The 25,983-nt window shown below is 31.6% G+C and overlaps 1 protein-coding gene across 15 annotated transcripts; it reads left to right on the forward strand.

Moving 5' to 3' along the window:
• Positions 1–1,213: 1,213 nt before the first annotated feature.
• Positions 1,214–25,242, forward strand: LOC127714515 (sushi, von Willebrand factor type A, EGF and pentraxin domain-containing protein 1-like). Of its 15 annotated transcripts, XM_052220586.1 has the most exons (14): positions 1,227–1,428; positions 6,574–6,787; positions 9,907–10,013; positions 11,505–11,639; positions 12,317–12,382; positions 13,984–14,163; positions 15,110–15,289; positions 16,159–16,338; positions 17,204–17,383; positions 18,250–18,429; positions 19,310–19,489; positions 20,372–20,551; positions 22,359–22,538; positions 24,804–25,242. In XM_052220586.1, the coding sequence occupies exons 1-14, from the start codon at positions 1,359–1,361 to the stop codon at positions 25,022–25,024; spliced, it is 2,253 nt and encodes a 750-aa protein (XP_052076546.1). In that variant the 5' UTR covers positions 1,227–1,358; the 3' UTR covers positions 25,025–25,242. The 15 variants fall into 15 exon arrangements, with proteins under 15 accessions (XP_052076559.1, XP_052076557.1, XP_052076560.1 ...); XM_052220592.1 differs by lacking the exon at positions 19,310–19,489 and having other exon boundaries at positions 1,219–1,428; XM_052220589.1 differs by lacking the exon at positions 18,250–18,429 and having other exon boundaries at positions 1,219–1,428.
• Positions 25,243–25,983: the final 741 nt, after the last annotated feature.

Consider the following 25,983-nt stretch of genomic DNA (forward strand, 5'->3'; position numbering starts at 1 on the left):
TGAAATGTACTTTTCTACTTTAATAAAAAAAATAATTCGTTCTCCTGATTAGATTTGAAAAGAAATATTATAGACGGCCAAATTTCTCTTATAACATTTGCTATGCTCTTGGAAATGAAAAACATAAGCTTAAAATCTGAATCGCCTTTTTGTTTTATACCTGTTGAAAGTTTTCAATAAGATTTCTTTATTACGTAATTCCTTGAGTGCTCATTTTCCTCATAAGTGTTTTTTTTTTTAAACTAACATAATCGTAAACTTGGAAATAGTTTACGTATGCAACCTTTCTTCTCTTATCTGATTAAAAGGGCGCCAATCATTGATTGTGTTAGTAATATCACATTTTGAGTATAAAAAAAATACACAATCGACATATTTTACAGACACATGTCCTGACGAATATGTTTTAAAACCTCATTTTGTTTGCAAATTGAGATTAAAAAAAAATTTAATATGTTATTGTTCAAATGACATTACAAATGTATTGTAGTCATACATAACGCTTATTGTATCTCGTCATTGATTTATGTTTTAATGGTTTTAAGAGTAACAAGGTATTTGTGCTTGCAGTTCTTTGGATGTCTCTGACAATGTTTCAAGAAATTTGTTTAAACTGGACGATTTAAAGGTTTACTTAAGATTTAATACAATTTTATTGAACAAAATTACTTTAGATTCATACTTGATATTAGGTTTAAAAATTCTCGAATTTCGTTATCTAAGGTTTGAATTACGAATTAAAATGTGTAATGGAAAATTAATGTTCTGTATGGTGGTATGTAGAACTAATAAAAAACACGAATACAGTATAGAATTGAAAAAAAAACATTCACATTTGTCATTCAACAAACATTAGTATTCATACAAATCATTGAATCAACAGATATACAATAATTGGCAGTGATGCCCTAACTAAAAAAATTCAATGTTTTTCTTTTTCTAATAAAAGTTTGAAAATAAATGAACAATAAGATAGTAAAAATATGTAAATGAATAAACATTATTTTGTATATATTTTAGATTAAATTTGATATATTGGGATTGTAGTAAACATATGACGTAGGTGAAAGTCTCCATCGATCTAGAACGAATATAGATCGTGGTTAGATAAATTACCATGGTAGACTATTTTAAAAGGGTGTTTAAAACAGAATATCATTACAACTTTTTAAACTAACATGTTAAAAGTATAATAAATCAATCCAAACAAAAAAACGAAATGATAACTAAAAATATGGTTTCATATTGGAAAATAGTTAGAATTGATATAATATGATGTGGGAGTAATAATTTGAGATATAAAAACCACTAGCTTGTATAATAATTTTAGAACTGGTTAAACATTGAATTGAGGCAGGATGTTTGCTGAAAAGTTCTTATTTGTACTGGCAGTGCCTGTTCAAATCTTGATATTTTCAAAAGAAACAGGTAATCATACATTCATCATCTTTGTTTTATGTAATTAAAACTAACGTAAAAAATGATGGGGACTAAAACTAAAACTAAAGCTGAAAAAGCCTATTAAACAAGGAATCAAATAAATATCTACAAATTGAAAAATCAAAATAAAGGCAAAAGAATTATTAAAATCAACAATGCATGGAATCGTTGCATTACTGGTGAAAGGTTTTGTAATAAGCTGGTGATTTGTGGATTAAAACACGCTATAATCATATAATGAAATGCATTATTGGTATGCTCATATATTTGCTTATTTAATTATTACTGTTCCTCTTCAGAGCTAAACATTGTTCTGCTCCCCACTTCTGAACGTGGGAAGATTGTCATTTTTGCATTATTGTGCTTAAGGACAAGGTATAAAACGTCCACTGTTTGGCCCTCTGAATTAGATTTTTATATCTATAAATAAACATACTTCGGATGTTCATAGAACATTAAACTATTACTCAGCAGTATTATTAGTTTGGGTTTTGGCTTACATGCTTGCATAAGAGCTTCAAATCATTTGATGAAAAACTGCTAAAACTGCAAAAATTCTGTTTCTTTAAATATTGTCATCAATATTTAGAAATGAGCAACAGAGATATTTTGCTACAAATTCCATTTGGTCCGAGTACACAGTTATTTCGTAGTGCATTTCTTTTAGACAATAAATGAAAATGAAAAAAAAAAACAACCTGCGCTTTGTCAATAATATTTTCACAGTTTGTTGTACTACTTTTAGGACAAATTATATCAATATAATAGAAAACTTCATCGGCTCTAACTCAAAATATGGACAATTTCATGTTAAGGGGGTCTTGAAATCTTTTAACAGCTTCCGAAGTGCTAATTTTTAACCTTTTTCAGCTGGACCAAATCACTACTTTACTTTAAAATTTAAGATCCAAATTTTTTTACGGTACTTGCTTTTTGAGGCATAAAACATGAAGAAATATATTTGGAAGAGGTATAAAAAAATGGCAATAACACACTGTCCACACTAGGGACTATATTTGTGGACAACGAAACTCAAGAGACGATAACTGTGTTCCCGGACCTAATGGGATAGAAAAACTTGACCAATCTTAATAAAACTTAGTATGACTAAAGCTTAATATATTATGAGACTGCTGACAAAGTTTCAAGGTAATAGAATATATATTATAGACAATATGATAAATTCTATATTCATCTTTGCGTGTTAAATTTTGACGTTAAAATTGAAAAATTCAACTATCAACATTTGGAGCTTTAAACATTAAAATATTGCAAAAGATTACTTTTTAAATGCCTTAATATATAATATATCATGTATTAAAAGCAATAGTATTCTCATTTGATTTATCAGACTTATCACAATTTTTCAAAAGTCAAATTTATATGAGCCTGTGCCAAAAAATTGAGTTTTTCCAATGAAGGGGGCTTTACATGTAGATGTAATATGTTCCGGCAATTTTAAATTTGTTAAGTTTTTTGGTTATAAATAGTCCTTACATATGTATTTAACGTACTTTAAATGGAAAGAAAAATTACAAATATCATACCATATTAGTATAAAAAGGTCTTTAGCCAAGTTGGACTGAAAATAATTTTGGGTGAATTTAGCCCGTAGCACATATTTACATTTAAAAATGCATACTGAAGCTATAGGAAATAAATATTTGTGTCTTTTTTTATAATTTCTACTCAGGTTACATGATACAATAAATCTGAGCACAAAAGGACTCTTGCATTCAACTTTTTTTGCAGACAGTATGGTCTGATACAAAGATTTTTCACTTTTTAGTGAAAAACTTGCGTGAAATTTTAGTCTCAATAGGCTTATATTTGAACCACTTTCTATTCTACTGAAGAAAAGAAAAGATATTATGTGAAATGAAACAGGTATAAAAGACATTGTATAGTGCTTCTTTTTATACAAATTTAGTGAAATCTTTATTATGGACTTCAACTTTTATGTACAACGAAAATCAAGGGACGAAAACTGTGTTCCCGGACCATTTTACAAAGATGCAAATGTGTGTAAAATATCTTTTTGGTTTAAGCTATTGCTCATATGCATTTTGACCAAAAACAAGATGTGAAATTGTCATTTCCATTCAAGTATTTCAATTTCGACATGTTTATGACATCGTAGCGTTATCGCAAGTGACCTTTCTGCACCAAATTGTCCAGATTATATCATCCTGCTCATTTTTGAATAACATTCAGGTAATTGAAAAGGGCTGGAATTATTTACTATGTTGATCACTTCAGGGGCAGAATAATGGCTCTTATCATACGTCAACCTTTCCGAATTATAAGAAATATATAATTGGTGGAGTTGAACACATAGGAAAACTGTTAACCTTAAGATCTTTTTTTTATTACAGCCAAGGAAACTATGCCACTCCACGATTAAAGTCTGTGTCAGAGTGTACTAAATATTGAGATTCATTTATATTTCTAAAACTTTTCAAAGTTTGTCACAGTTCCTTTTGATTGTGTGTGAAAACTCGACGGTCTGCTAAAATCTCCCTTTAAATTCATGCAATTATAAATACAGGATTACCCTGTGTTCCTTTTTCGTAGATGTAAAATTTAAGTCATAAAGAAACTAGCCATTAAAGCACAAAGAAAAGTTTGTCGTCGGATCCAGTGAATACCGGAAATTATCTCCGCAGCTCGTTTAAATATTTCGATGATTCAATTAAAACTACGACAATTGTTTTCACCTTTTTTAATTTTTAACTATGAGCGTACCTACGGCCCACTTAGATATTTGAATTGCATCAACATTTATATTCAAGGAATGTCAAGCATGAATATGATCGTGGGCCGTAGGTACGCTCATAGTTTGATATGCAGAAAAACGTTTGTAAACTGCCATTTTTTTACCCTTTTCGCGAATCATGAGGTGTTTACAGCAACAAACATGAATGAAATCAGCGGAAGTTGACACATTTATTGATGTTTACAAAAATATAGGTTTTAAACTTTGAAAATAAAGTATTATAATTTATGGCACATCACTTTTTATTTGAATGCAAATTTGGGGCTGTCCTCTGATACTTATCGTACCTTGTCCTTTTGGCAACAGAAGTTGACCGATTATCAAATCTCATTAATCGATTACGAACACAAAAAAATCAAAGTTAAAAAAAAGCTTAAAGAATCTCATGAACTCCAAATGTAATGAGACCGGGTGTGTTTATGAGATACGTCTCTATTTGAAAATTATGAACTTGCACTAAGGTTTGTCTACATCATTTTATTTAACATTTATTATGAGTAAATGTAGCGTTACATTATTCATAAACACTTCAAATGGGAGAAAGAGAAATAGGTAAACAATGTTACATTTAGGCGAGATGAATCTAAATAATTGATGTCACACCGAACCCATCGTTAAAAGTAGTGACAGGGTCCATTTTAATTTATTTTTTAACAAATGTATAAATTAAATGAAGGAAAAGCCCCTGGAGCACAATATACACTTTCTGCTGTTAAATACTATATAAACCTCTTTCAACACCCCATTTATTTTATGGTTGACATATAACGGAGTGTTGATATATAATTCTTTCAATTATAAGACAGACAGTTATATCAATATATTTATACATTAACATTATATGTGGGAAAACAAACATTTGGTAACGCAAAGGAGAAAGTCCGGCAAGGGCTAGTTTTGGCCTAAAATTCGAAGTACATCTGATAAAAGATTATAAACATTTTTTAAACACTGAAGTGTCTACTCCAGCCGATTCAATTAGTTTATGTAAAAGATTGAATTGATTTGGTCATTAAAGACGCTCACATTCAAACTTAAATATGAAAAATCTATCAAATATGCCATAAAACGTCACTTTTCAGATGGTTTTTATCTGACAAAAACCGTCTTAAAATAACACAAATGCCACAATTGTGAAGATTTCAGTAATTTTGCATGCATGTATGATGCTATAACCTGATTCATGTGCATTGTATGGTCAAAAACAGCCCATATCTATGGAACACAAGTATTCTACTTTTTAATAAAGATATGAATGTATACATATATACAAGTCTAAATAGCGGGATTCGAACCATTGCTTCTGTGACTTCGTGGCAACTCCATCTGCACTGTGTCCAGCGCCGTAGACCACTCGACCAACTAGGCTATATAAAGATATAGCTTCCGTTAATCGTGTAATGCCTTCCCTCGTCAGCTTTATCTAGGGCTGAAACACTAACACCGTACATGATGTACAATATATAATGGCAAGAACAATGGTATATCTTTCAGATCAGTTATGTTTTGTCTGTCGTAAAACAATGATAATGTCATTACCATGCCGTCACATCAACCTATATTTTATAATGTGCTAAAATTATCAATGTGTCATTCAGGTTTTTTTTTTTATCGTTTTTCCTATATATATAGCTATCGATGTAAGTATAAGTTTAAACAATTATTCGCAGAATGATAACGGAAATATGGTACTACCCGTTTTCAAGCTGCACTAACAGGAAGTTTCGATGTTCATGCTCATTATTTATAGCAATTTGTCAAAATCGATGCTATTTTTCATTCACAATTGTAGTTTCTATTTATCTTTATAATTTATAAATGTGTAAACCGAAAAGGAAAGGACAAGTATAATGAAGTCCGTTAAAAGAGACGATATACAGTATGTTTGACAATCTAGGAGTTTTTAAGGGGGTGCCGAACACATGACTTAAATAGATTTGGCTCGTTAAATATTCATAAAATGATGACAACATATTTACTTTGACCTATTGACAAAAATATAAAATAAATAAGAAATTTGAACCACCCAATTTACATGAATAATTTTATTGAATATATAGCAGATGGGCAAACACTAATAATTATCATTGAGAAGCTTGATTTCTCTATACTAATAGTGTATGCAATTAAAAAGTCCAGCTGGTTTTTTAAAAGTTTACTTCTCAGATGTTCTGTACCGCCTGAATAACCTGCTATTCACTACAAATTACTGTGATTGACTTAAGAATTAGCTAAGTAAACACACACACATGAGGTACGGACAGACGGCATATATATAAATGTTCCGTTATTGTTACTTCACACAGTTTGCCTCTTTTGCCGATTCTTTTATGTTATATATTTGTATTTGCAACTAGATGCTGCTTGTTCCCTACCAACAGAGCTTAAAAATGGACAGTGGAAGTATACGTACACAGACGTACAAAACACTGAAAAAACAACTACAGTAACATTTGGCACTACAACTATTTCTTCAGGCATCTCAGTTAATGCCCTTGGGACAACAATAGATGAATGGAACTGTATATCTAGCTTACAGATCTCAGATACGGTATCTGTTGCTGCTTTTAAGTATGTATTATATTTCGACTACTTACATTTAGAATGAATACACGATAAAAAAAATATGGTACAAGATGATTATATAATGCATGGTAAAGCTCACTTTTTTGTTTGTTTTAATTTTGTGCTGTTTCAACTCTGTCTCAGATTAGCGCTCATTTATTACCAAATCAAATTTTATCGGCAATACAGTTTAACTAAACGATGATTTGCCTTGAACATGTATCTTTAATATTTTGTTACAACCACTGCGTCGATGTCACTGCTGAGTGGCGTTATATCTCCAATGGTATCAACAGCCCAGTAGTTTTGTGCTAATGTGAAATTTACTGTCTATAAAGTATCGAGATATGAAAGAAAACTAAGATTTTTGTACTCCAAGGCATAAATTGCCTTCGCCGTATTAAGTACAGAATAACTTTTTGGAATTTTCCTTTAGTAATGATCTTTAACTTTGTTATTTGATTTGGCTTTGCAACAGTTTTGATTCGAGCACCTCAAGGGAGACTTATGTACACAAAATTATAAACTTTGTATCTTTGATGAGTTTTTCAACCCCTGGGTCGATGCCAATGCCAGATCACGTTTCGTTACTGAAACTATAACCCTTTCAGTAGTGAGGGCGTTATTCTGTGCTTACAATAAATATAACCGATTTACTCATTTTGTTTGTTAATTCACTGTTTATAAATTGTTGAAATATTTCAAATACTATTGTTTTTTCTACATCCGAGAGTAGATTACTATGCCGTATTTGGCACAATTTTTCGGAACTATCAGTTATTTATTCTCTTCAACATCGTTTTCTGATTAGACTTTGCAACAGTTTTGAATCGAAACACTCCGGTGACTCTTATATAGACGAAACGCGCGTCAGACGTACCAATTTATCAGCCTGGTATCGTTGATAAGTTTTAACTTCAAAACAAAATTTGTTTGAAAACAATAATTGTTTATGTTCTTTTTCATACTCGCTGACATATTTTAAGAGAAGTTAGATCTGATCCTGACAGTATGTGTTTGTTGAATCATTTTATGGTGTGCTAGAACGCTAAAAATTTTACAATTATAAAAAACTCCAAGATATCGTATCCTTAATATCAAATCTATATACAACTTAACAAATATATGAATATCATCATGCTTACCATTTATTGTATACTCAATAATTATACAAATACAAATATGCTTTATTCTAAAAATTACACTCTGTAATAATCATTTCTAATATTATAGCTCAACTTCATAACACAAGTTAACTGTATTTCAAAGTAATAAATCAATTCTAAGGTGGATTATACGATACAGAAATATCACTTATTACTACGTACTTTACGTACACGTGAAATATTAAAACGAAGTACCGCATATTGATACATCTACAGTCCTTAGATGGTGTAAACTTCCCATTAACACCATACACCACTACACCGTTCACCATACACCATTACACTATACACCCTGTGTCATTACCCCATACACGTTACACCTTTGCACCATACACCTTACACATTACACCATAATGCAATTTTATTTCAAAGAAAGCGTGCGACTACAAAATTATTTATTTATTTTAAAAAACGAATTTTGATCAAAATATTGTAAATTAATGTATGAAATTAAAAATCAGTTCTTATAATTATTTTGCAGTTTTAAATGTTGTACACCATTCATTCACCATTCCCGATCGCACGTTACACCATTACACCATTCCCCTTACACCATACAGCATAGCACTATACGCCTTCTACCATTGCACCATATGCCATACACCATTACACCATACACGGTTTTTTTGGGAAGTTTACACCATCCAAGGGCTGTATATAATGAGTTAAACTATTCGTTGTGGATGTGGCTTTGTTTATCATTGTACAGAATTTTGCGACAGACAAAGTTACTCAGCCCTGTTAAACGGTAAAAAAGATATATTAGATGACACATGCAAATTGCTTCTCTTTAGAGTGTCTTCCCCAACTGTCCTTTTCGAGTGAGATTGTGATTGCATTTTATTGCACACCTGCTTTATCGTTACAAGAATTAGCAAGTTGAAACAGAAGTCACAGAAGTCAATTTTATGACAGTCATTCCCCTCTCCAAAAAGTGCACTGGTTTCGTTTGTCCGTACTTACATCCTTCCATCAGGTCGTCCGCCCCATAAATGTTTTTGTCAGGAACGTCAAATTAGAGGTTCCTAATTCTAATAATAAGCTTCGGGTAAACTTGCTATACCGCGTGATTCTTGTTTACCGAATATGTATGTATTCTTTCCAATGAAAGTTATGTTTGATATTATAGCCAGTTATCACAAAAACCACTTACTAGTAATTTCCTGAAATTTGGTAGTTAGCAACATGTATGCATTTTATCCAGTATGATACATTTTCAGATTCATTACTGAACAACGTCTTTTTTACACTTCAATTGCTCATCAACTTCCTATTTACCTTATACTTAAATAGTGGTATCGTTTTAAAGACCAATAGCAAAAATACATATTTTCTTTTTTATTGTGAATTAAAATACACAAATCATCACATCTTAAACATATGACCTACCTATATATCATTATTTTGTCATTTTTTGTTCAACATATAATTGTGATTGACGCTTTGATATCATCTTCCTCATTTTATATAACGTATTAATTTACAAGAAAGGCATCACTTTTAGTAAAGCTAGTATGACTGTTTAAAAGAACCTAATACATTTACTAAGATATCAGTTAAAAAAATAAATAAAAAGCCTAACAGCAATAAATGTACCTTCAGGGAAAAGGCACCTAAAAACGACAAACATTAACGAACCCTTACATCAAAATTCGAAAGCAAATACAGGTGCTTTTGGAGGATATGGCAATTGATGAAATTTCTAATAAGCACAAAATCCATAAATCCTCCTGCATCACTATAGAAAGTCAATAGGGATTTGATTTTTCAATGTTTTTTTTTTAATTTATTTTTTTAAGTCTCCCAAACAAAGTTTGGAAAATTCTTCTTTTTCTTCTTCTTCTTTTTCTTCTTCTTCTTCTTCTTCTTCCAGAAGTAGCTTCTTGTCAATTAATTAAAATAGTATTGTGGAAAACCCTTCAATTCAACTATTTATTATTTTTGTTGTATTTGTTGTAGAAGTACAAAACATTATAGTGATTTCAATAGTGGTTCACGATGGTTATATATGTGTATGAAATTCACAAAAGTATCAAACGACTTGTTTTACTTTTATCTATTGTCGGGTACGTATTTTATATTAGTTAATTTTCTAGCGTTCGTTTATTGCACGATTTTACATGAGACCATTGGAACAATGATAAAGTCTCGTTTATACATTGTATTTTCAACTGTAATGCATTTATTACCTTGAATGCTGACCTACTTTGTTTTTTTTTCTGGAACTATAATGCTTTATCAACACATTAGTGCATGCACGTGACATGCGTACACATAGTTAATCCTGGCTTATGGTGATGTTCTTTGTTAAACGTCTCATATTTGTGAAAATTCCCTTGTTTCTAGATTTCATGGTCTATACCTGAGTTTTCATAATGTATTATGGTCACAATTACGATTATTGTTAAGGGTTACAAAATGTCCTCAGCATATATGACCATTTTTTTACATTACATATAAGCAAATACAACTTATCACCGTTTATTAATAATGACATCAACAGTGTGGGGTTTCTGTAGCCGCCTGGAACCTTTTTATATTTATGGTTGACATTTTAATATGTTTTTGATGGATTGTTTATTAAATAGATTGAAATTATATGTGTAAGGTTCACTGTCATGTGAAATGAATGTGTTGTTTTTAGCTCCACGATGTTGTGTTTTTTTGTCCTATATTGACCTAAAAATCTCAATTTGACCCCAAGCCTTTGTTCTTTGTTTCAGCTTTTTAATTATACATTTCGAAATGTTCTAATGGTTGTTTTTTTATTAACCGAAGTACTCGCATTACAATATATGTATACTACTCAAGGACTACTCAAGGCTAAGGTGCTAAAAAAAATTAATCATCAATATGTTAATGTGTCTGTCCAATGCCAGACACCCCAGAATTGGGTGATCATAGTTGTCTACTTTTTGCATAGTGTAGCAGGTTCCAGAAACAATTTAACGACAGAATCCAACTAAATGGTAAGGTGTCGTTTATACCTGTTAAATCCGTTAAAAGAAAACGCATGATTCACACGAGCAACTTTCCTAATTAGTCCCGTATGCCTTCTTTGTTCAATGTTAAACATGTAGACTTGAAAAGGTCGCGTGTGATCCACGACCCCTTTCCAGCGCTTAGATTCGATTATCGGACATTAAGCGTAGGATATACATACACTTAATTGTTGAATAAAGGGAAAACAGTGGTTGTACGTGATACACCAAAATCGTCAAATAATGCAGAAAGTATCAGTATTATTAACATCAATGTGTTTAAATCTTACTCTGCCACTTCAATGTTTTCAATGTTCATGAATATCATCATCGGCGCTTTGAATTCATGCTTTATAGGTAGCTTGAATTTATTATATTCGCTCACAGTACAATGCTATTTCTGAGATATTTAGATACAATTTGTTTAAATATTGAAATTAAACAATTTGTCTTGTTTATGCTCTATCGAAATTTGGGGAAAATTGTGATTCAGAATTAAGCTATTCTAATAGAAACTGAAGAAGTTTTTCATTTATAAATAATGGCATCCAAGCATATACATGTTTATTTCTGCAGACGTTGACACCACTATTTACCCAGCGGAGAGGATATATAACCCCCTAGTGCAGCCAAATCAAGATGGTGATATATGTAGTACGTTTTGTTCTTACGCCGATTCAAAGCCAAAGATCCGTACGCTTGAAAAAGAAGGTACATAAGACTTTTTGTTACCTTGTTAGTCTGGTATGTAGGGTATATGATTACATGACTATTTAAACGTATGATTGTGCACTTTTTAACTGTACAATATCGAACAACCTTATGAGAATGTATTGTATCGTTTTAAATAGATACATATATTTATAACCAACATTATTGCTCTTTCCTATAAGACGAAAATTTCAAAGATTTAGTTACAATGTCAAATTGATAAAATAGAAAAAGCTTGAAAGATAACATCGATAAGAAATTTCAAGTGGAGAAATAGTGAAAACAAATGATCAATTGATGACGAAGATGATGATGTCAGAACAAAATAATCCAACAGGTGCATAATCGATTTTCTCCTATGAATTCAACAATGTTTTCTTGGCATTCTACACATTCAATTTGTTTCTGGGACTGTCTGATAAAACTTTTCCATACGTTTTTTTACAATATCACCGACGAAAAAGTATTTTCCTAACACAACCTAAAGTGCCATGGTCTAGCAGCTATTCACCGATTGTATTTGTTATTCACTATGAAATACGATTTATCGTGGGCTATCAAATTTCAAATATTCTAATTCGGTATTTCCCATTATATTAAGGATATATTTTTTGACAGGACACAGAAGTAAACAAATTATGAACTTATCAATAATGGGTATTTTTTATAATTGTCAGGAACAAGTGATGTGTTGCCTGACGATTCATCCTTGTGTGAGCCTTGCGGCGATTCCTGTGAAAAAGGTACATCATTAAATATGTTTTAACTTGTTCAAATGATAAAGTTCTAAATTGTGTAGACGCATATTTAGCGGCTTTATTCTGATATTTCTTTTATACAAGAAAAACAATGTCGTGCTCACATGCATGGTTTATAGACAGTGTCCATTGCAGTATTTCTTATATGTTAAACATGTTTAATATATTGTTGTTTTACCGTGATTTGTATTTGCGAGATTTTGGGTTGGTGTTGCTTGGTCTTTAGTTTCTATGTTGTGTCATCTGTACTATTATTTGTCTGTTTGTCTTTTTATTTTGAGGCCATGGCGTTGTCAGTTTGTTTTCGATCTATGAGTTTGACTGTCCCTCTTTTGTAGACATCGTTGAACTAGCATTTTATATTATCACCATGTTTAGAGTTATGAGCATTCAGATAGTTCATGTTTCACTGATGACTAGAGTTGTCTGTTATCATTGTTAATTTATCAATTCGTATCTAACATCTAAAGGCATGATGATAAACATTGTATTATTTAGTCATCGAACTAGGTTACTAAAGTTCTTAATGACTAAAAGTAGATTAAAGCGAAGTAGTTAATAGATGTTACAATCTCGTTAATCGATAGAAAAGATATAAATCAAGGTAACAAACTGAAACTAACGGAATAGCATGAACTCCAAAAGGATCGAGACCGTGTGTGTCTAGAGGGAGAACGTCTTGTGGTATGCAGGCGAATTCACGCTCAGTAAAATTTAAAAATCGGGTCAGACGACTATATTGGTATCTCACTTATTGGTGACTATAATAGCGATACGGTCCAACAATTGGTAAACTCTAAACACACCCTTGCAATGATATCCTAATTAGATAATGTAACTTAACCAAACGTACATCCTCAGAATATCGGTCCGCAACTCCCGATCAGTTCTGTAATGAATACTACAGATCACGTTTCCATTGGTTTGAATGATTAATAAAATCTACTACTTGTATAAAATATCATTGCAAAAAGGGCAAGCTAACTTATACTAGTTATCAAACAATATCATTTTACACTTTTAATATAGAAATGAATCTAACGGTATCAAATTTATTGGCGAATAATAGGAATTCAGAAAAGAAATAAAAATGAAACGACCACTATGCGATGAAATCTTAGTTCAGCAAGATCAAAGAAAAACATGACTTATAACTTTCACGATACCAATTATACTGCACCATATGCGCATTTCATAATGGTCAATTGTACTGTTATTATCAATCAATTTTCTTTGCAAAAAAAAACAGAACAAACAATGCATGATTGCTCTATATCTAGTGTCAACCGTATAACGTCAAATGAACAAGAATGACTAATTAGTGACAGTCCTAACAAATATTTCTAAATATCTTGATATGCTGTTTAAAATCCTTAAACATTTGCTGGCAGCTATTTACCATAACCTTCCGGAGCACCTGAGTTCAACCCCGGTATTTTGCTGTGGCGTGTGTTGTTTAGCCTTTTTTTGTAATATTTTGTCCAATGATCTGTATTTTTGTCGTTCAACGATTTTTGTCATGTCTTTTTCAGTATTTCTACATGAATTTTTAATGTCTCCTTAGTATTTTCCGTCTCTTTTTTTAGCCCCAATTGTTTGTACAGTTTCGGAAACTGTGCCGTTTGTAACAGGACCTACTAACGGGAGCTACAATTATCTCGATAAGATAACTTACTCTTGTAACATTGGATATGAAGTGCAATCTGGTAACCTCGAACGTACATGCCAGGACGACGGGTCATGGAGCGGAAGTCCTCTTGTTTGTGGTATTCATTTGTTTTAAAATTTTTAGTTTTACAATTGATATCTTTTCGGTTGGTTTCAATAAATGAAAGTTTGTAAAAAAATTTACGACTCTCCTAACATAAACAAATTTCATTTGAACAAAGATAAAATCAGCAGTCAGTGACACAAGAAAATGTTTTCCAATACTTAATTTGTGGAAAGGAAACATTTCTACACATACTTCGGATATTCGCGAAAACACCAAGACTTAATTTGTGGAAGGATACATTCCTACAAATACTTAGGATATTCGCGAAAACACTAGTTTTAATCAATATGACATGATAAAGTCTCGATGAGAATAAGTGTCAAAACCTTAATTTACACACAATGCTATGAAAACAACATCGATATTTCTAATATTTTCAAATCTATACAACAACAGCTTTGTGGTTGAATGTTATAATTGCAATATCATGAGAAGCGTATGGTAAAGATAATATAATTTGAAAAAAGGATCTACATAAAATTATGCTATTATGGTAATTTATTCGACCAATCCAAATATTTGTATTGTCGAAAACACGTAATTGTTAGAAAACGAAAGCGGTAAATACTTTGAACATAAAATACTAAAGTTGTTAACGAGTTCTAGGGATAAAGAAAAAGAAACAAAATGAAACGGAAACTACATATTGTACGAAAACTCATTCCAGCCATATCAAATGGAAACTTGACTAAGTGGTGTATTTTGTACTTTTATATTTTATTATTCAAAAAACAATAACCATTACCAAAAAAAAAAAAACAATGCAGGATTGGTGTACTTTTAACAATGTTGTGTCAGATGAATAAACACAATGACTTAGTGGTAGTTTTTAAACTAAAACCATTGTAAATATCCTATGCTGATTAAAAAAGTTAATACACATTTGCTGCCAGCTATTCAATAATTGGTTGAATTTAAATTGTGTTATCATCTTTCAGCCCCAATTGTTTGTATAGTTCCGGAAACTGTAGAGTTTTCAACAGGACCTACCGACGGAAGCTACGATTACCTCGATATGATAACTTACTCTTGTAATACAGGATATGAAGTTCAATCTGGTAACCTCGAACGTTCATGTCAAGACGACAAAACATGGAGCGGAAGTCCTCCGGTTTGTGGTGTGTATTTGTTTTACAATTTCTAGTATAATAATGGATATCTTTTCGTTTCGTTTTATTAAATGAAAGTTTGTAAAAATTTAACAACACTCCTAACATGAACAAATTTTATTTGAACAAAGATAAAATCAGCAGTCAGTGAAAACATTCCTTCAATACTTAGTATATGGAAAGAAACATTCCTACAAATACTTAGGATATTCGCGAAAACACACGTTTTAATCAATATGGCATGATAAAGTCTCGATGAGAATAAGTGTCAAAACCTTAATTTACACACAACGATATGAAATTAACATCGATATTACATATTTTTTTCAAATCGATACAACAACAGCTTTGTGGTTGCATGTTATGTTTGCAACATCATGGGAAGAGTATGGCAAAATAATATAATTCGAAAAATTAATGTACATATGCTATTATGTTGAATTTTTTCGACCAATCCAAATATTTGTATTGTCGAAAACACGTTATTGTCATAAAACAATAGCGGTAAATACTTTAAACATAAAATACATAAGTTGTTAACGAGTTCTAGGGATAAAGAAAAAGAAACAAAATGAAACGGAAACTACATATTGTAAGAAAACTCATTCCAGCCATATCAAATGGAAACTTGACTAAGTGGTATATTTTGTACTTTTATATTTTATTACTGAAAAACATCAATAACCATTACATAACAAACAATGCAGTATTGTTTTAGTTTTAACAATGTTGTGTCAGATGAATGACCACAATGACTTAGTGGTAGTTTTTAAACTAAAACCATTGTAAATATCCTATGCTGATTAAAAAAGTTAATACACATTTGCTACCAGCTATTGAATATTTGGTTGAATTTAAATTGTGTTATCATCTTTCAGCCCCAATTGTTTGTATAGTTCCGGAAACTGTAGAGTTTGCAACAGGACCTACCGACGGAAGCTACAATTACCTCGATACGATAACTTACTCTTGTAACACAGGATATGAAGTTCAATCTGGTAATCTCGAACGTTCATGTCAAGATGACAAAACATGGAGCGGAAGTCCTCCGGTTTGTGGTGTGTATTTGTTTTACAATTTCTAGTATAATAATGGATATCTTTTCGCTTCGTTTCATTAAATGAAAGTTTGTAAAAATGTAACGACTCTCCTAACATTAACAGATTTTATTTGAAGAAGATAAAATCAGCAGTCAGTAAAACAAGACAAATTACTTCAATACTTGATATGTGGAAAAGAAACATTCCTACAAATACTTAGGTTATTCGCGAAAACATTAGTTTTAATCAATATGGCATGATAAAATCTCGATGAGAATAAGTGTCAAAACCTTAATTTACACACAATGCTATGAAAACAACATCGATATTTCTAATATTTTCAAATCGATACAACAACAGCTTTGTGGTTGAATGTTATGTTTGCAACATCATGTGAAGAGTATGGAAAAATAATATAATTTGAAAAAAGGATGTACATATGCTATTATGGTGAATTCATTCGACCAATCCAAATATTTGTATTGTCGAACACACGTAATTGTTATAAAACAATAGCGGTACATACTTTCAGCATAAAATTCTAAAGTCTAGGGATGAAAAAAAGAAAAAAAATTAACCGGAAACTACATATTGTAAGAAAACTTATTCCAGCCATATCAAAAGGAAACTTGACTAAGTGGTATATTTTGTACTTTTATAATTTATTACTGAAAAAATCAATAACCATTACAATACATAACAAAAAATGCAGGTTTTCTGTAGTTTTAACAAAGTCGTGTCAGATAATTAAGCACAATGACTTAGTGGTAGTTTTTAAACTAAAACCATTGTAAATATCCTATGCTGATTAAAAAAATTAATACACATTTGCTACCAGCTATTGAATATTTGGTTGAATTTAAATTGTGTTATCATCTTTCAGCCCCAATTGTTTGTATAGTTCCGGAAACTGTAGAGTTTGCAACAGGACCTACCGACGGAAGCTACAATTACCTCGATATGATAACTTACTCTTGTAACACAGGATATGAAGTTCAATCTGGTAATCTCGAACGTTCATGTCAAGATGACAAAACATGGAGCGGAAGTCCTCCGGTTTGTGGTGTGTATTTGTTTTACAATTTCTAGTATAATAATGGATATCTTTTCGCTTCGTTTCATTAAATGAAAGTTTGTAAAAATGTAACGACTCTCCTAACATTAACAGATTTTATTTGAAGAAAGATAAAATCAGCAGTCAGTAAAACAAGACAAATTACTTCAATACTTGATATGTGGAAAAGAAACATTCCTACAAATACTTAGGTTATTCGCGAAAACATTAATTTTAATCAATATGGCATGATAAAATCTCGATGAGAATAAGTGTCAAAATCTTAATTTACACACAATGCTATGAAAACAACATCGATATTTCTAATATTTTCAAATCGATACAACAACAGCTTTGTGGTTGAATGTTATGTTTGCAACATCATGTGAAGAGTATGGAAAAATAATATAATTTGAAAAAAGGATGTACATATGCTATTATGGTGAATTCATTCGACCAATCCAAATATTTGTATTGTCGAAAACACGTAGTTGTTATAAAACAATAGCGGTACATACTTTCAGCATAAAATACTAAAGTCTAGGGATGAAAAAAAGAAAAAAAATTAACCGGAAACTACATATTGTAAGAAAACTTATTCCAGCCATATCAAAAGGAAACTTGACTAAGTGGTATATTTTGTACTTATATAATTTATTACTGAAAAAATCAATAACCATTACATTACATAACAAAAAATGCAGGATTTCTGTAGTTTTAACAAAGTCGTGTCAGATAATTAAGCACAATGACTTAGTGGTAGTTTTTAAACTAAAACCATTGTAAATATCCTATGCTGATTAAAAAAGTTAATACACATTTGCTGCCAGTTATTCAATAATTGATTGAATTTAAATTGTGTTATCATCTTTCAGCCCCTATTGTTTGTATAGTTCCGGAAACTGTAGAGTTTGCAACAGGACCTACCGACGGAAGCTACAATTACCTCGATATGATAACTTACTCTTGTAACACAGGATATGAAGTTCAATCTGGTAATCTCGAACGTTCATGTCAAGATGACAAAACATGGAGCGGAAGTCCTCCGGTTTGTGGTGTGTATTTGTTTTACAATTTCTAGTATAATAATGGATATCTTTTCGCTTCGTTTCATTAAACGAAAGTTTGTAAAAATGTAACGACTCTCCTAACATAAACAGATTTTATTTGAACAAATATAAAATCAGCAGTCATTTAAACAAGAATATTACTTCAGTACTTGATATGTGGAAAGGAAACATTCCTACAAATACTTAGGTTATTCGCAAAAAACACTAGTTTTAATCTATATGGCATGATAAAATCTCGATGAGAATAAGTGTCAAAATCTTAATTTGCACACAATGCTAAGAAACCAACATCGATATAACTAATATTTTCAAATCGATACAACAACAGCTTTGTGGTTGAATGTTATGTTTGCAACATCATGAAAAGAGTATGGCAAAATAATATATTTTGAAAAATGGATATACATGTATATATGCTATTATGTTGAATTTTTTCGACCAATCCAAATATTTGTATTGTCGAAAACTTGTAATTGTTATAAAACAATAGCGGTAAATACTTTAAACATGAAATACTGAAGTTGTTAACGAGTTCTAGGGATAAAGAAAAAAAAACAAAATGAAACGGAAACTACATATTGTCAGAAATCTTATTCCAGCCATATCAAAAGGAAACTTGACTAAGTGGTATATTTTGTCCTTTTATGATTTATTACTCAAAAAATCGATTACCTTTACATAACAATCGATGCAGGATTGCTTTAGTTTTAACAATGTTGTGTCAGATGAATGACCACAATGACTTAGTGGTAGTTTTGAAACTAAAACCATTGTAAATATCATATGCTGATTAAAAAAGCTAATACACATTTGCTGCCAGCTATTCAATAATTGGTTGAATTTAAATTGTGTTATCAACTTTCAGCCCCTATTGTTTGTATAGTTCCGGAAACTGTAGAGTTTGCAACAGGACCTACCGACGGAAGCTACAATTACCTCGATATGATAACTTACTCTTGTAACACAGGATATGAAGTTCAATCTGGTAATCTCGAACGTTCATGTCAAGATGACAAAACATGGAGCGGAAGTCCTCCGGTTTGTGGTGTGTATTTGTTTTACAATTTCTAGTATAATAATGGATATCTTTTCGTTTCGTTTCATTAAATGAAAGTTTGTGAAAATTTAACGACTCTCTTAACATTAACAGATTTTATTTGAACAAATATAAAATCAGCAGTCATTTAAACAAGAAAAATTACTTCAGTACTTGATATGTGGAAAGGAAACATTCCTACAAATACTTTGGTTATTCGCAAAAAAACACTAGTTTTAATCTATATGGCATGATAAAATCTCGATGAGAATAAGTGTCAAAATCTTAATTTGCACACAATGCTATGAAACCAACATCGATATTACTAATATTTTCAAATCGATACAACAACAGCTTTTTGGTTGAATGTTATATTTGCAACATCATGAGAAGAGTATGGCAAAATAATATAATTTGAAAAATGGATATACATGTATATATGCTATTATGTTGAATTAATTCGACCAATCCAAATATTTGTATTGTCGAAAACTTGTAATGGTTATAAAACAATAGCGGTAAATACTTTAAAAATAAAATACTGAAGTTGTTAACGAGTTCTAGGGATAAAGAAAAAGAAACAAAATGAAACGGAAACTACGTATTGTCAGAAATCTTATTCAAGCCATATCAAAAGGAAACTTGACTAAGTGGTATATTTTGTCCTTTTATGATTTATTACTTAAAAAATCGATTACCTTTACATAACAAACAATGCAGGATTGTTTTAGTTTTAAAAATGTTGTGTCAGATGAATGACCACACTGACTTAGTGGTAGTTTTGAAACTAAAACCATTGTAAATATCATATGCTGATTAAAAAAGTTAATACACATTTGCTGCCAGCTATTCAATAATTGGTTGAATTTAAATTGTCCTATCATCTTTCAGCCCCTATTGTTTGTATAGTTCCGGAAACTGTAGAGTTTGCAACAGGACCTTCCTACGGAAGCTACAATTACCTCGATCTGATAACTTACTCTTGTAATACAGGATATGAAGTTCAATCTGGTGATGTCGAACGTTCATGTCAAGATGACAAAACATGGGGCGGAAGTCCTCCAGTTTGTGGTGTGTATTTGTTTTACAATTTCAATTTTAATGATGGATATTTTTTCGTTTCGTTTCATTAAATGAAAGTTTGTAAAAATGTAACGACTCTCCTAACATAAAACAATTTTGTTTGAACAAGGATAAAATCAGCAGTCAGTAAAACAAGAAAAATTCCTTCAGTACTTAATATATGGAAAGTTAACAGTCCTACAAATAATTAGGTTATTCGCGAAAACACACGTTTTAATCAATATGGCATGATAAAGTCTGGATGAGAATAAGTGTCAAAACCTTAATTTACACACAATGCTATGACACCAACATCGATATTACCAATATTTTCAAATCGATACAACAACAGCTTTGTGGTTGAATGTTATGTTTGCAACATCATGAGAAGAGTTTGCAAAATAATATAATTTGAAAAAAGGATTTACATATGCTATTATGGTGAATTTATTCGACCAAGTCAAATATTTGAATTGTCGAAAACACGTAGTTGTTATAAAACAATAGCGGTAAATACTTTAAACATAAAATACTAAAGTTGTTAACGAGTTCTAGGGATAAAGAAAAAGAAACAAAATAAACTGGAAACTACATATTGTAAGAAAATATATTCCAGCCATATCAAAAGGAAACTTGACTACATGGGATATTTTGTACTGTATGATCGATTATCATTACATATAGATGATGTTCTCTCATTAAATAATTCAAAATTTGATGACCATGTTGAACGCATCTATCCCATCGAACTAGAGATAAAGGATACAACAGATACAGTTAAGTCTGTCTCATATCTTGACTTACATCTAGAAACTGACACTGAGGGTCGGTTGAAAACAAAACTTTACGACAAAAGAGATGATTTTAGCTTCCCAATCGTGAACTTTACATTTATATGTAGCAACCTTCCCACAGCGCCTGCATACGGAGTATATATCTCCCAATTGATACGATATTCCGGGGCTTGTATTTCCTATCATAATGTCATTGATAGAGAGTTGCTGCTCACAAGGAAGCTATTAAACCAAGAGTTCCTAATAATGAAGTTGAAATCATCCCTTCGTAAATTTTACGGACGACATCACGAGCTATTTGACCGTTATGGAATATCGTTTCACAGTTGATAGCGGATATGTTCCTAATGTCGTAACTACAATCCCGTTCCCTTTTCACGAATGTGGCCTACCGATTTAGACTATTTACCGGGTTTGTACTAACATGAGCATAACGACGGGTGCCACATGTGGAGCAGGATCTGCTTACCCTTCCGGAGAACATGAGATCACATCCAGTTTTTGGTGGGGTTTGTGTTTCTTAGTCTTTAGTTTTCTATTTTGTGTTTTGTGTTTTGTGTACTATTGTGTGTCTGTTTGTTTGTCTTTTTCTTTTTTAGCCATGGCGTTGTCAGTTTATTTTCGATTTATGAGTTTGAATGTCCCTGTGGTATCTTTTGCCCCTCTTTTATTCTTGTAACACAGGATATGAAGTTCAATCTGGTAATCCCGAACGTTCATGTCAAGACGACAGAACATGGAATTCCTTTAGTTTGTGGTATGAATTTTCTTCATGACTTTTAGTAAACAATTGATTTCATTTCTGTTGATTTCATTCAATGTTAACTTGCAAAAGTATACCACGTACATAAACCTTAGCAAAATCCTTAGAATATGGAGAAAAGCTGCAGTCGGTGAGCAGAAACAAGGAAAGACATTCTTTCAATGCTTAGCGTGACAAATAAAATGAATACATATACAATTGTCGCCAATTATTCAATAATGATTTGAATTTAATATCTCTTTTTCTACCATCATATCAGTGCCAGTTAGTTGTCCAGGTCCAGGAAATGGACAGTTTACAGAAGAACAGACTTATTCCAGCTACAGTTTCTCTGAGACTATAACCTACTCTTGTATAAAAGGATATAAAATCCAATCTGGTGATCTAATACGTTCATGTCAAGCTGATGGAACATGGAGTGGAAGTTCTCCAGTGTGTAGTAAGTATGATCTTTGTTAATAAAGGGACGTGGGTTGCCGAGTGAACTAGTACTCAAACTACTGTATCACTAAATAAAGGCAACAGTAGTATACCGCTGTTCGAAATTCATAAATCGATTGAGAAAAAACAAATTCGAGTTACAAACTAAAACTGAGGGAAACACATCAAATATAAGAGGAGAACTACGACACAACAGGGACACAACATTAAAATGTAACACACACAGAAACGAACTATAATATAACAATGGCCATTTGGTACAGGACATTTTAAGAAAAAAATGGTGCGTTGAACCTGGTTTTGTGGCTAGCCAAACCTCGCACTTTTATGGCAATGTTAAATATAACACTAAAATGACATCATTACATGACATGAATACAGTACAACATTACTGAAAAAGAATTACGCAAATAAACAATACAATATATTACATTTGGACAACGAAACAACAGAAACACTGAAGTGAACAAACAACAAACGACAATGCAACACACACAGAAACAAACTATACGATGACAATTGCCATTTTCCTGACTTGGTACAGGACATTTTTAAGAAAAAAAAATGGTGGGTTGACTAGTTTGTTAACAATGAGGTTATGAGTTTGCATATGAATCCAGCATTTTGCTGATGCACTCGACTATTGATTGACTAGAATCTTTTGTTTTTCTGTCGAAGGTCGGGGTTCTCTCCAGGTATTCCGGCTTTCTACACCATTATCGATTGACCACCACTAAATATCACAATAGTGCTGAAAGTGGCGTTAAACACTTATTAATCAATCAATATGGAATAACATTATCGAATACATACATAGTATTTGCATTGAATATAGATAAACGACAACTTTCTTCAGGTGAAGTTAATTCAATTGAAAATTGAAATCAAATGCATACACGGTACATTTGATATTCAAACCGACTCAGGCTTAACAATATATCAATGCACGATCGAAACATAATAAAACAAGATTGTAAGAGGAATTAGTAAAATGAATGTGTCAAAATCATTACAGACCTCTATGTTGGAATATACTGCCTCAATGGTAACGTGGTAGCGTGTTCGCAAAATGCTGGAGGTCGTGAGTTCGATCCCCTGTCTGGTCAAACCAAAGACTTTCAAAGTGGTATTTGCTGCTTTTCCGCTTAGCAAACGACATTAAGAATTTAAAATCAAAGAATGTTATTTTCGTAAAAAAAATGTGTCCGGGTATGTTTAAAAGACTACAATATGGGCGATAAATTATTTCTATAAATTTGACACATATTGTCAGCAGATTCTGCATTCGTAAAAACAATAAATGACACGAAACATTTTTTTTTTTACAATTCAAATGATATTGCAATTCAAAGTTGACATCTCTTATGCGTCTGTAAGTTTTTCATTTTAAATTTACTGTTTCTTTAATAGTACTAGTTTTGTCTGGGATAATATTGTTTATTTATTTTATTAGGTGTAATTGGCTTTGAACAACCTTTCAGAAACTGCGAGTACTCTTATTCATGTTATTTCAGTACTTTGTGTCGATTGTTTTTATGTTTGTTGTTTTTGTGCCTCTTACCGATTTGTAAAATTGTTAAACATGCATCACCCCGCCACATATCTGCCTGTCCCACATCAGGAGCCGCAGGTTTTCGTTGGTTCATGTCTGTCATATTTATTTTCATAAGTTGTTTTGTTATAAAATAGGCCGTTATTTTTCTCAATTGAATTGTTTCGCCTATTGCATGTCGAGGCCTTTTATAGTCGACTATACGGTATGGGTTTTTTCATTGTTGAACCCCGTGTGGTTTCCTTTAATGGTTTACATCCACTTCATTTGATATTTGGTTGACGGGTGGCAATCACACCACAACACCTCACTTTTTTATTGATACTTTGATCAGATTTGCACTTTACATAATACATGTAATAGTTTAAAAGAGACAATTACGTTTTTTGATTTATGCTTATTTAGGTTGAAGCTAGGGTACATTTTGTAAATGTTGTTTTCTCGGATTAAAAAGATGTCTCGTCTTTGTCAGATTTATTTGTATACTGTTTAGAACTATTAAGTCAGTTGTGTTGTATATCTGTGATGTATTTTGACACAGTTTTGGCTGCTGGATCAAATTTTGCTGATTGATCCAGTTTAGCGCTTAATTTTGTGAGGTTTTATGAATTTCCTCCTTTTTTCAATTCTTTGGGAGTTCAGTATTTTTGTTAATTATCGTTTTCTATTAAGTTTTGCGAAAATATACAATAAATCAATATTTTTTTTCAGAAATGAGTTTAGAATACTTTTGTGCTACTCTTTTTGAATTATTTGAAAATGAAGATAGTTTGGAGATCGAATTGGACAATATTAGTTCTGAGGGAAGTTTTGAGAAGAACAAACGCAAAAAATACAAAGACAAAAAGAAGAAGAAGAAGAAAGGACGAAAAGAATACGGTTTCTTTAAAACACTCAAAGCTTTGATAACCAACAATTGCTTCCCGTCATAATCGCCAGAACCAGTAAATTCAAATAAAGTGTGCATGAAACTGACATTTACCAGTTTAACTGAATGTCAAATGAAAACAAAACTAATGAACAGTATCGACCTTAAAGACAGTACTCTTCAATGAAAACCATTTATGTAGTTTGATTTTTTTTATAATAATAACGTCTACATTCTTCTGCATTTTACTATAACTTTGGATGAATAAACATCGACAACTGCTGTTGTAGTCTATCTTATATAAGTTCATTGTTAAAAAGATGCTAACTTCTTGAATACGTTTCTGAAGTCCGCTTCATTTGAACTCTTTTTGGATAGTATATAAATGACACATAGCTGAGCAGGTGGTAGAGCAGATTGTTACCCCGAGAAAATGTTGTTAACTGACACGAAGCCAAAGTTGATAATGTCTTTTCGAGGGTTAACAATCTGCTCTCTCACCCTCTCAGATATGTGTTATTTGATTTATTATACTGAGTGTTCTGATGTTACTGTCAAATTCAAAGTAATAAACTATGACGTCTCGTACATAACAATCATTCGTATTCATTTAAGCGCACACTTGATCAAGTGTCTCCCTGAAGGGTGATAGAGTATTTGCCATGGGATAGAGTAAATTGTCTCCCTCGTATTAATCAATCTGGCATTTTGACGTGAAGTATAACAATAAATGTTGTATAATTGTCAACCAAACCGCATCTCATCATTTTCTATTTTTAGATAAAATATGTGTTTAAGTGTGTTGGTGTCTGAGTGTGACACGTTGAAGATACATTTATTGAAATAATAATGTTTTAACCGAAAAATCATCCAGCGAACGCAACAATTCAAAGTCATCCTAACACTTAAATGTCTACCTCTCAGAAAGGTTAGTTTTCTCCCCCTTGCAACAGTTTTGGAATTTGACTATACAATCCGATGAAGTCAATGTTTCCGCATCAAGGATGAGAAATATGTAAGGTT

Source organism: Mytilus californianus, unplaced genomic scaffold (assembly GCF_021869535.1).
Source record: "Mytilus californianus isolate M0D057914Y unplaced genomic scaffold, xbMytCali1.0.p SCAF_9, whole genome shotgun sequence".
Taxonomy (NCBI): Eukaryota; Metazoa; Mollusca; class Bivalvia; order Mytilida; family Mytilidae; genus Mytilus; species Mytilus californianus.

Coding starts and splice junctions, on each gene's coding strand:
- LOC127714515 (XM_052220586.1), top strand. CDS start 1,359: ATGTTTGCTGAAAAGTTCTTATTTGTACTGGCAGTGCCTGTTCAAATC. Junction 10,014..11,504: donor TTACTTTTATCTATTGTCGG/GTACGTATTTTA, acceptor TTATTTCTGCAG/ACGTTGACACCACTATTTAC. Junction 20,552..22,358: donor CGGAAGTCCTCCAGTTTGTG/GTGTGTATTTGT, acceptor CCATCATATCAG/TGCCAGTTAGTTGTCCAGGT.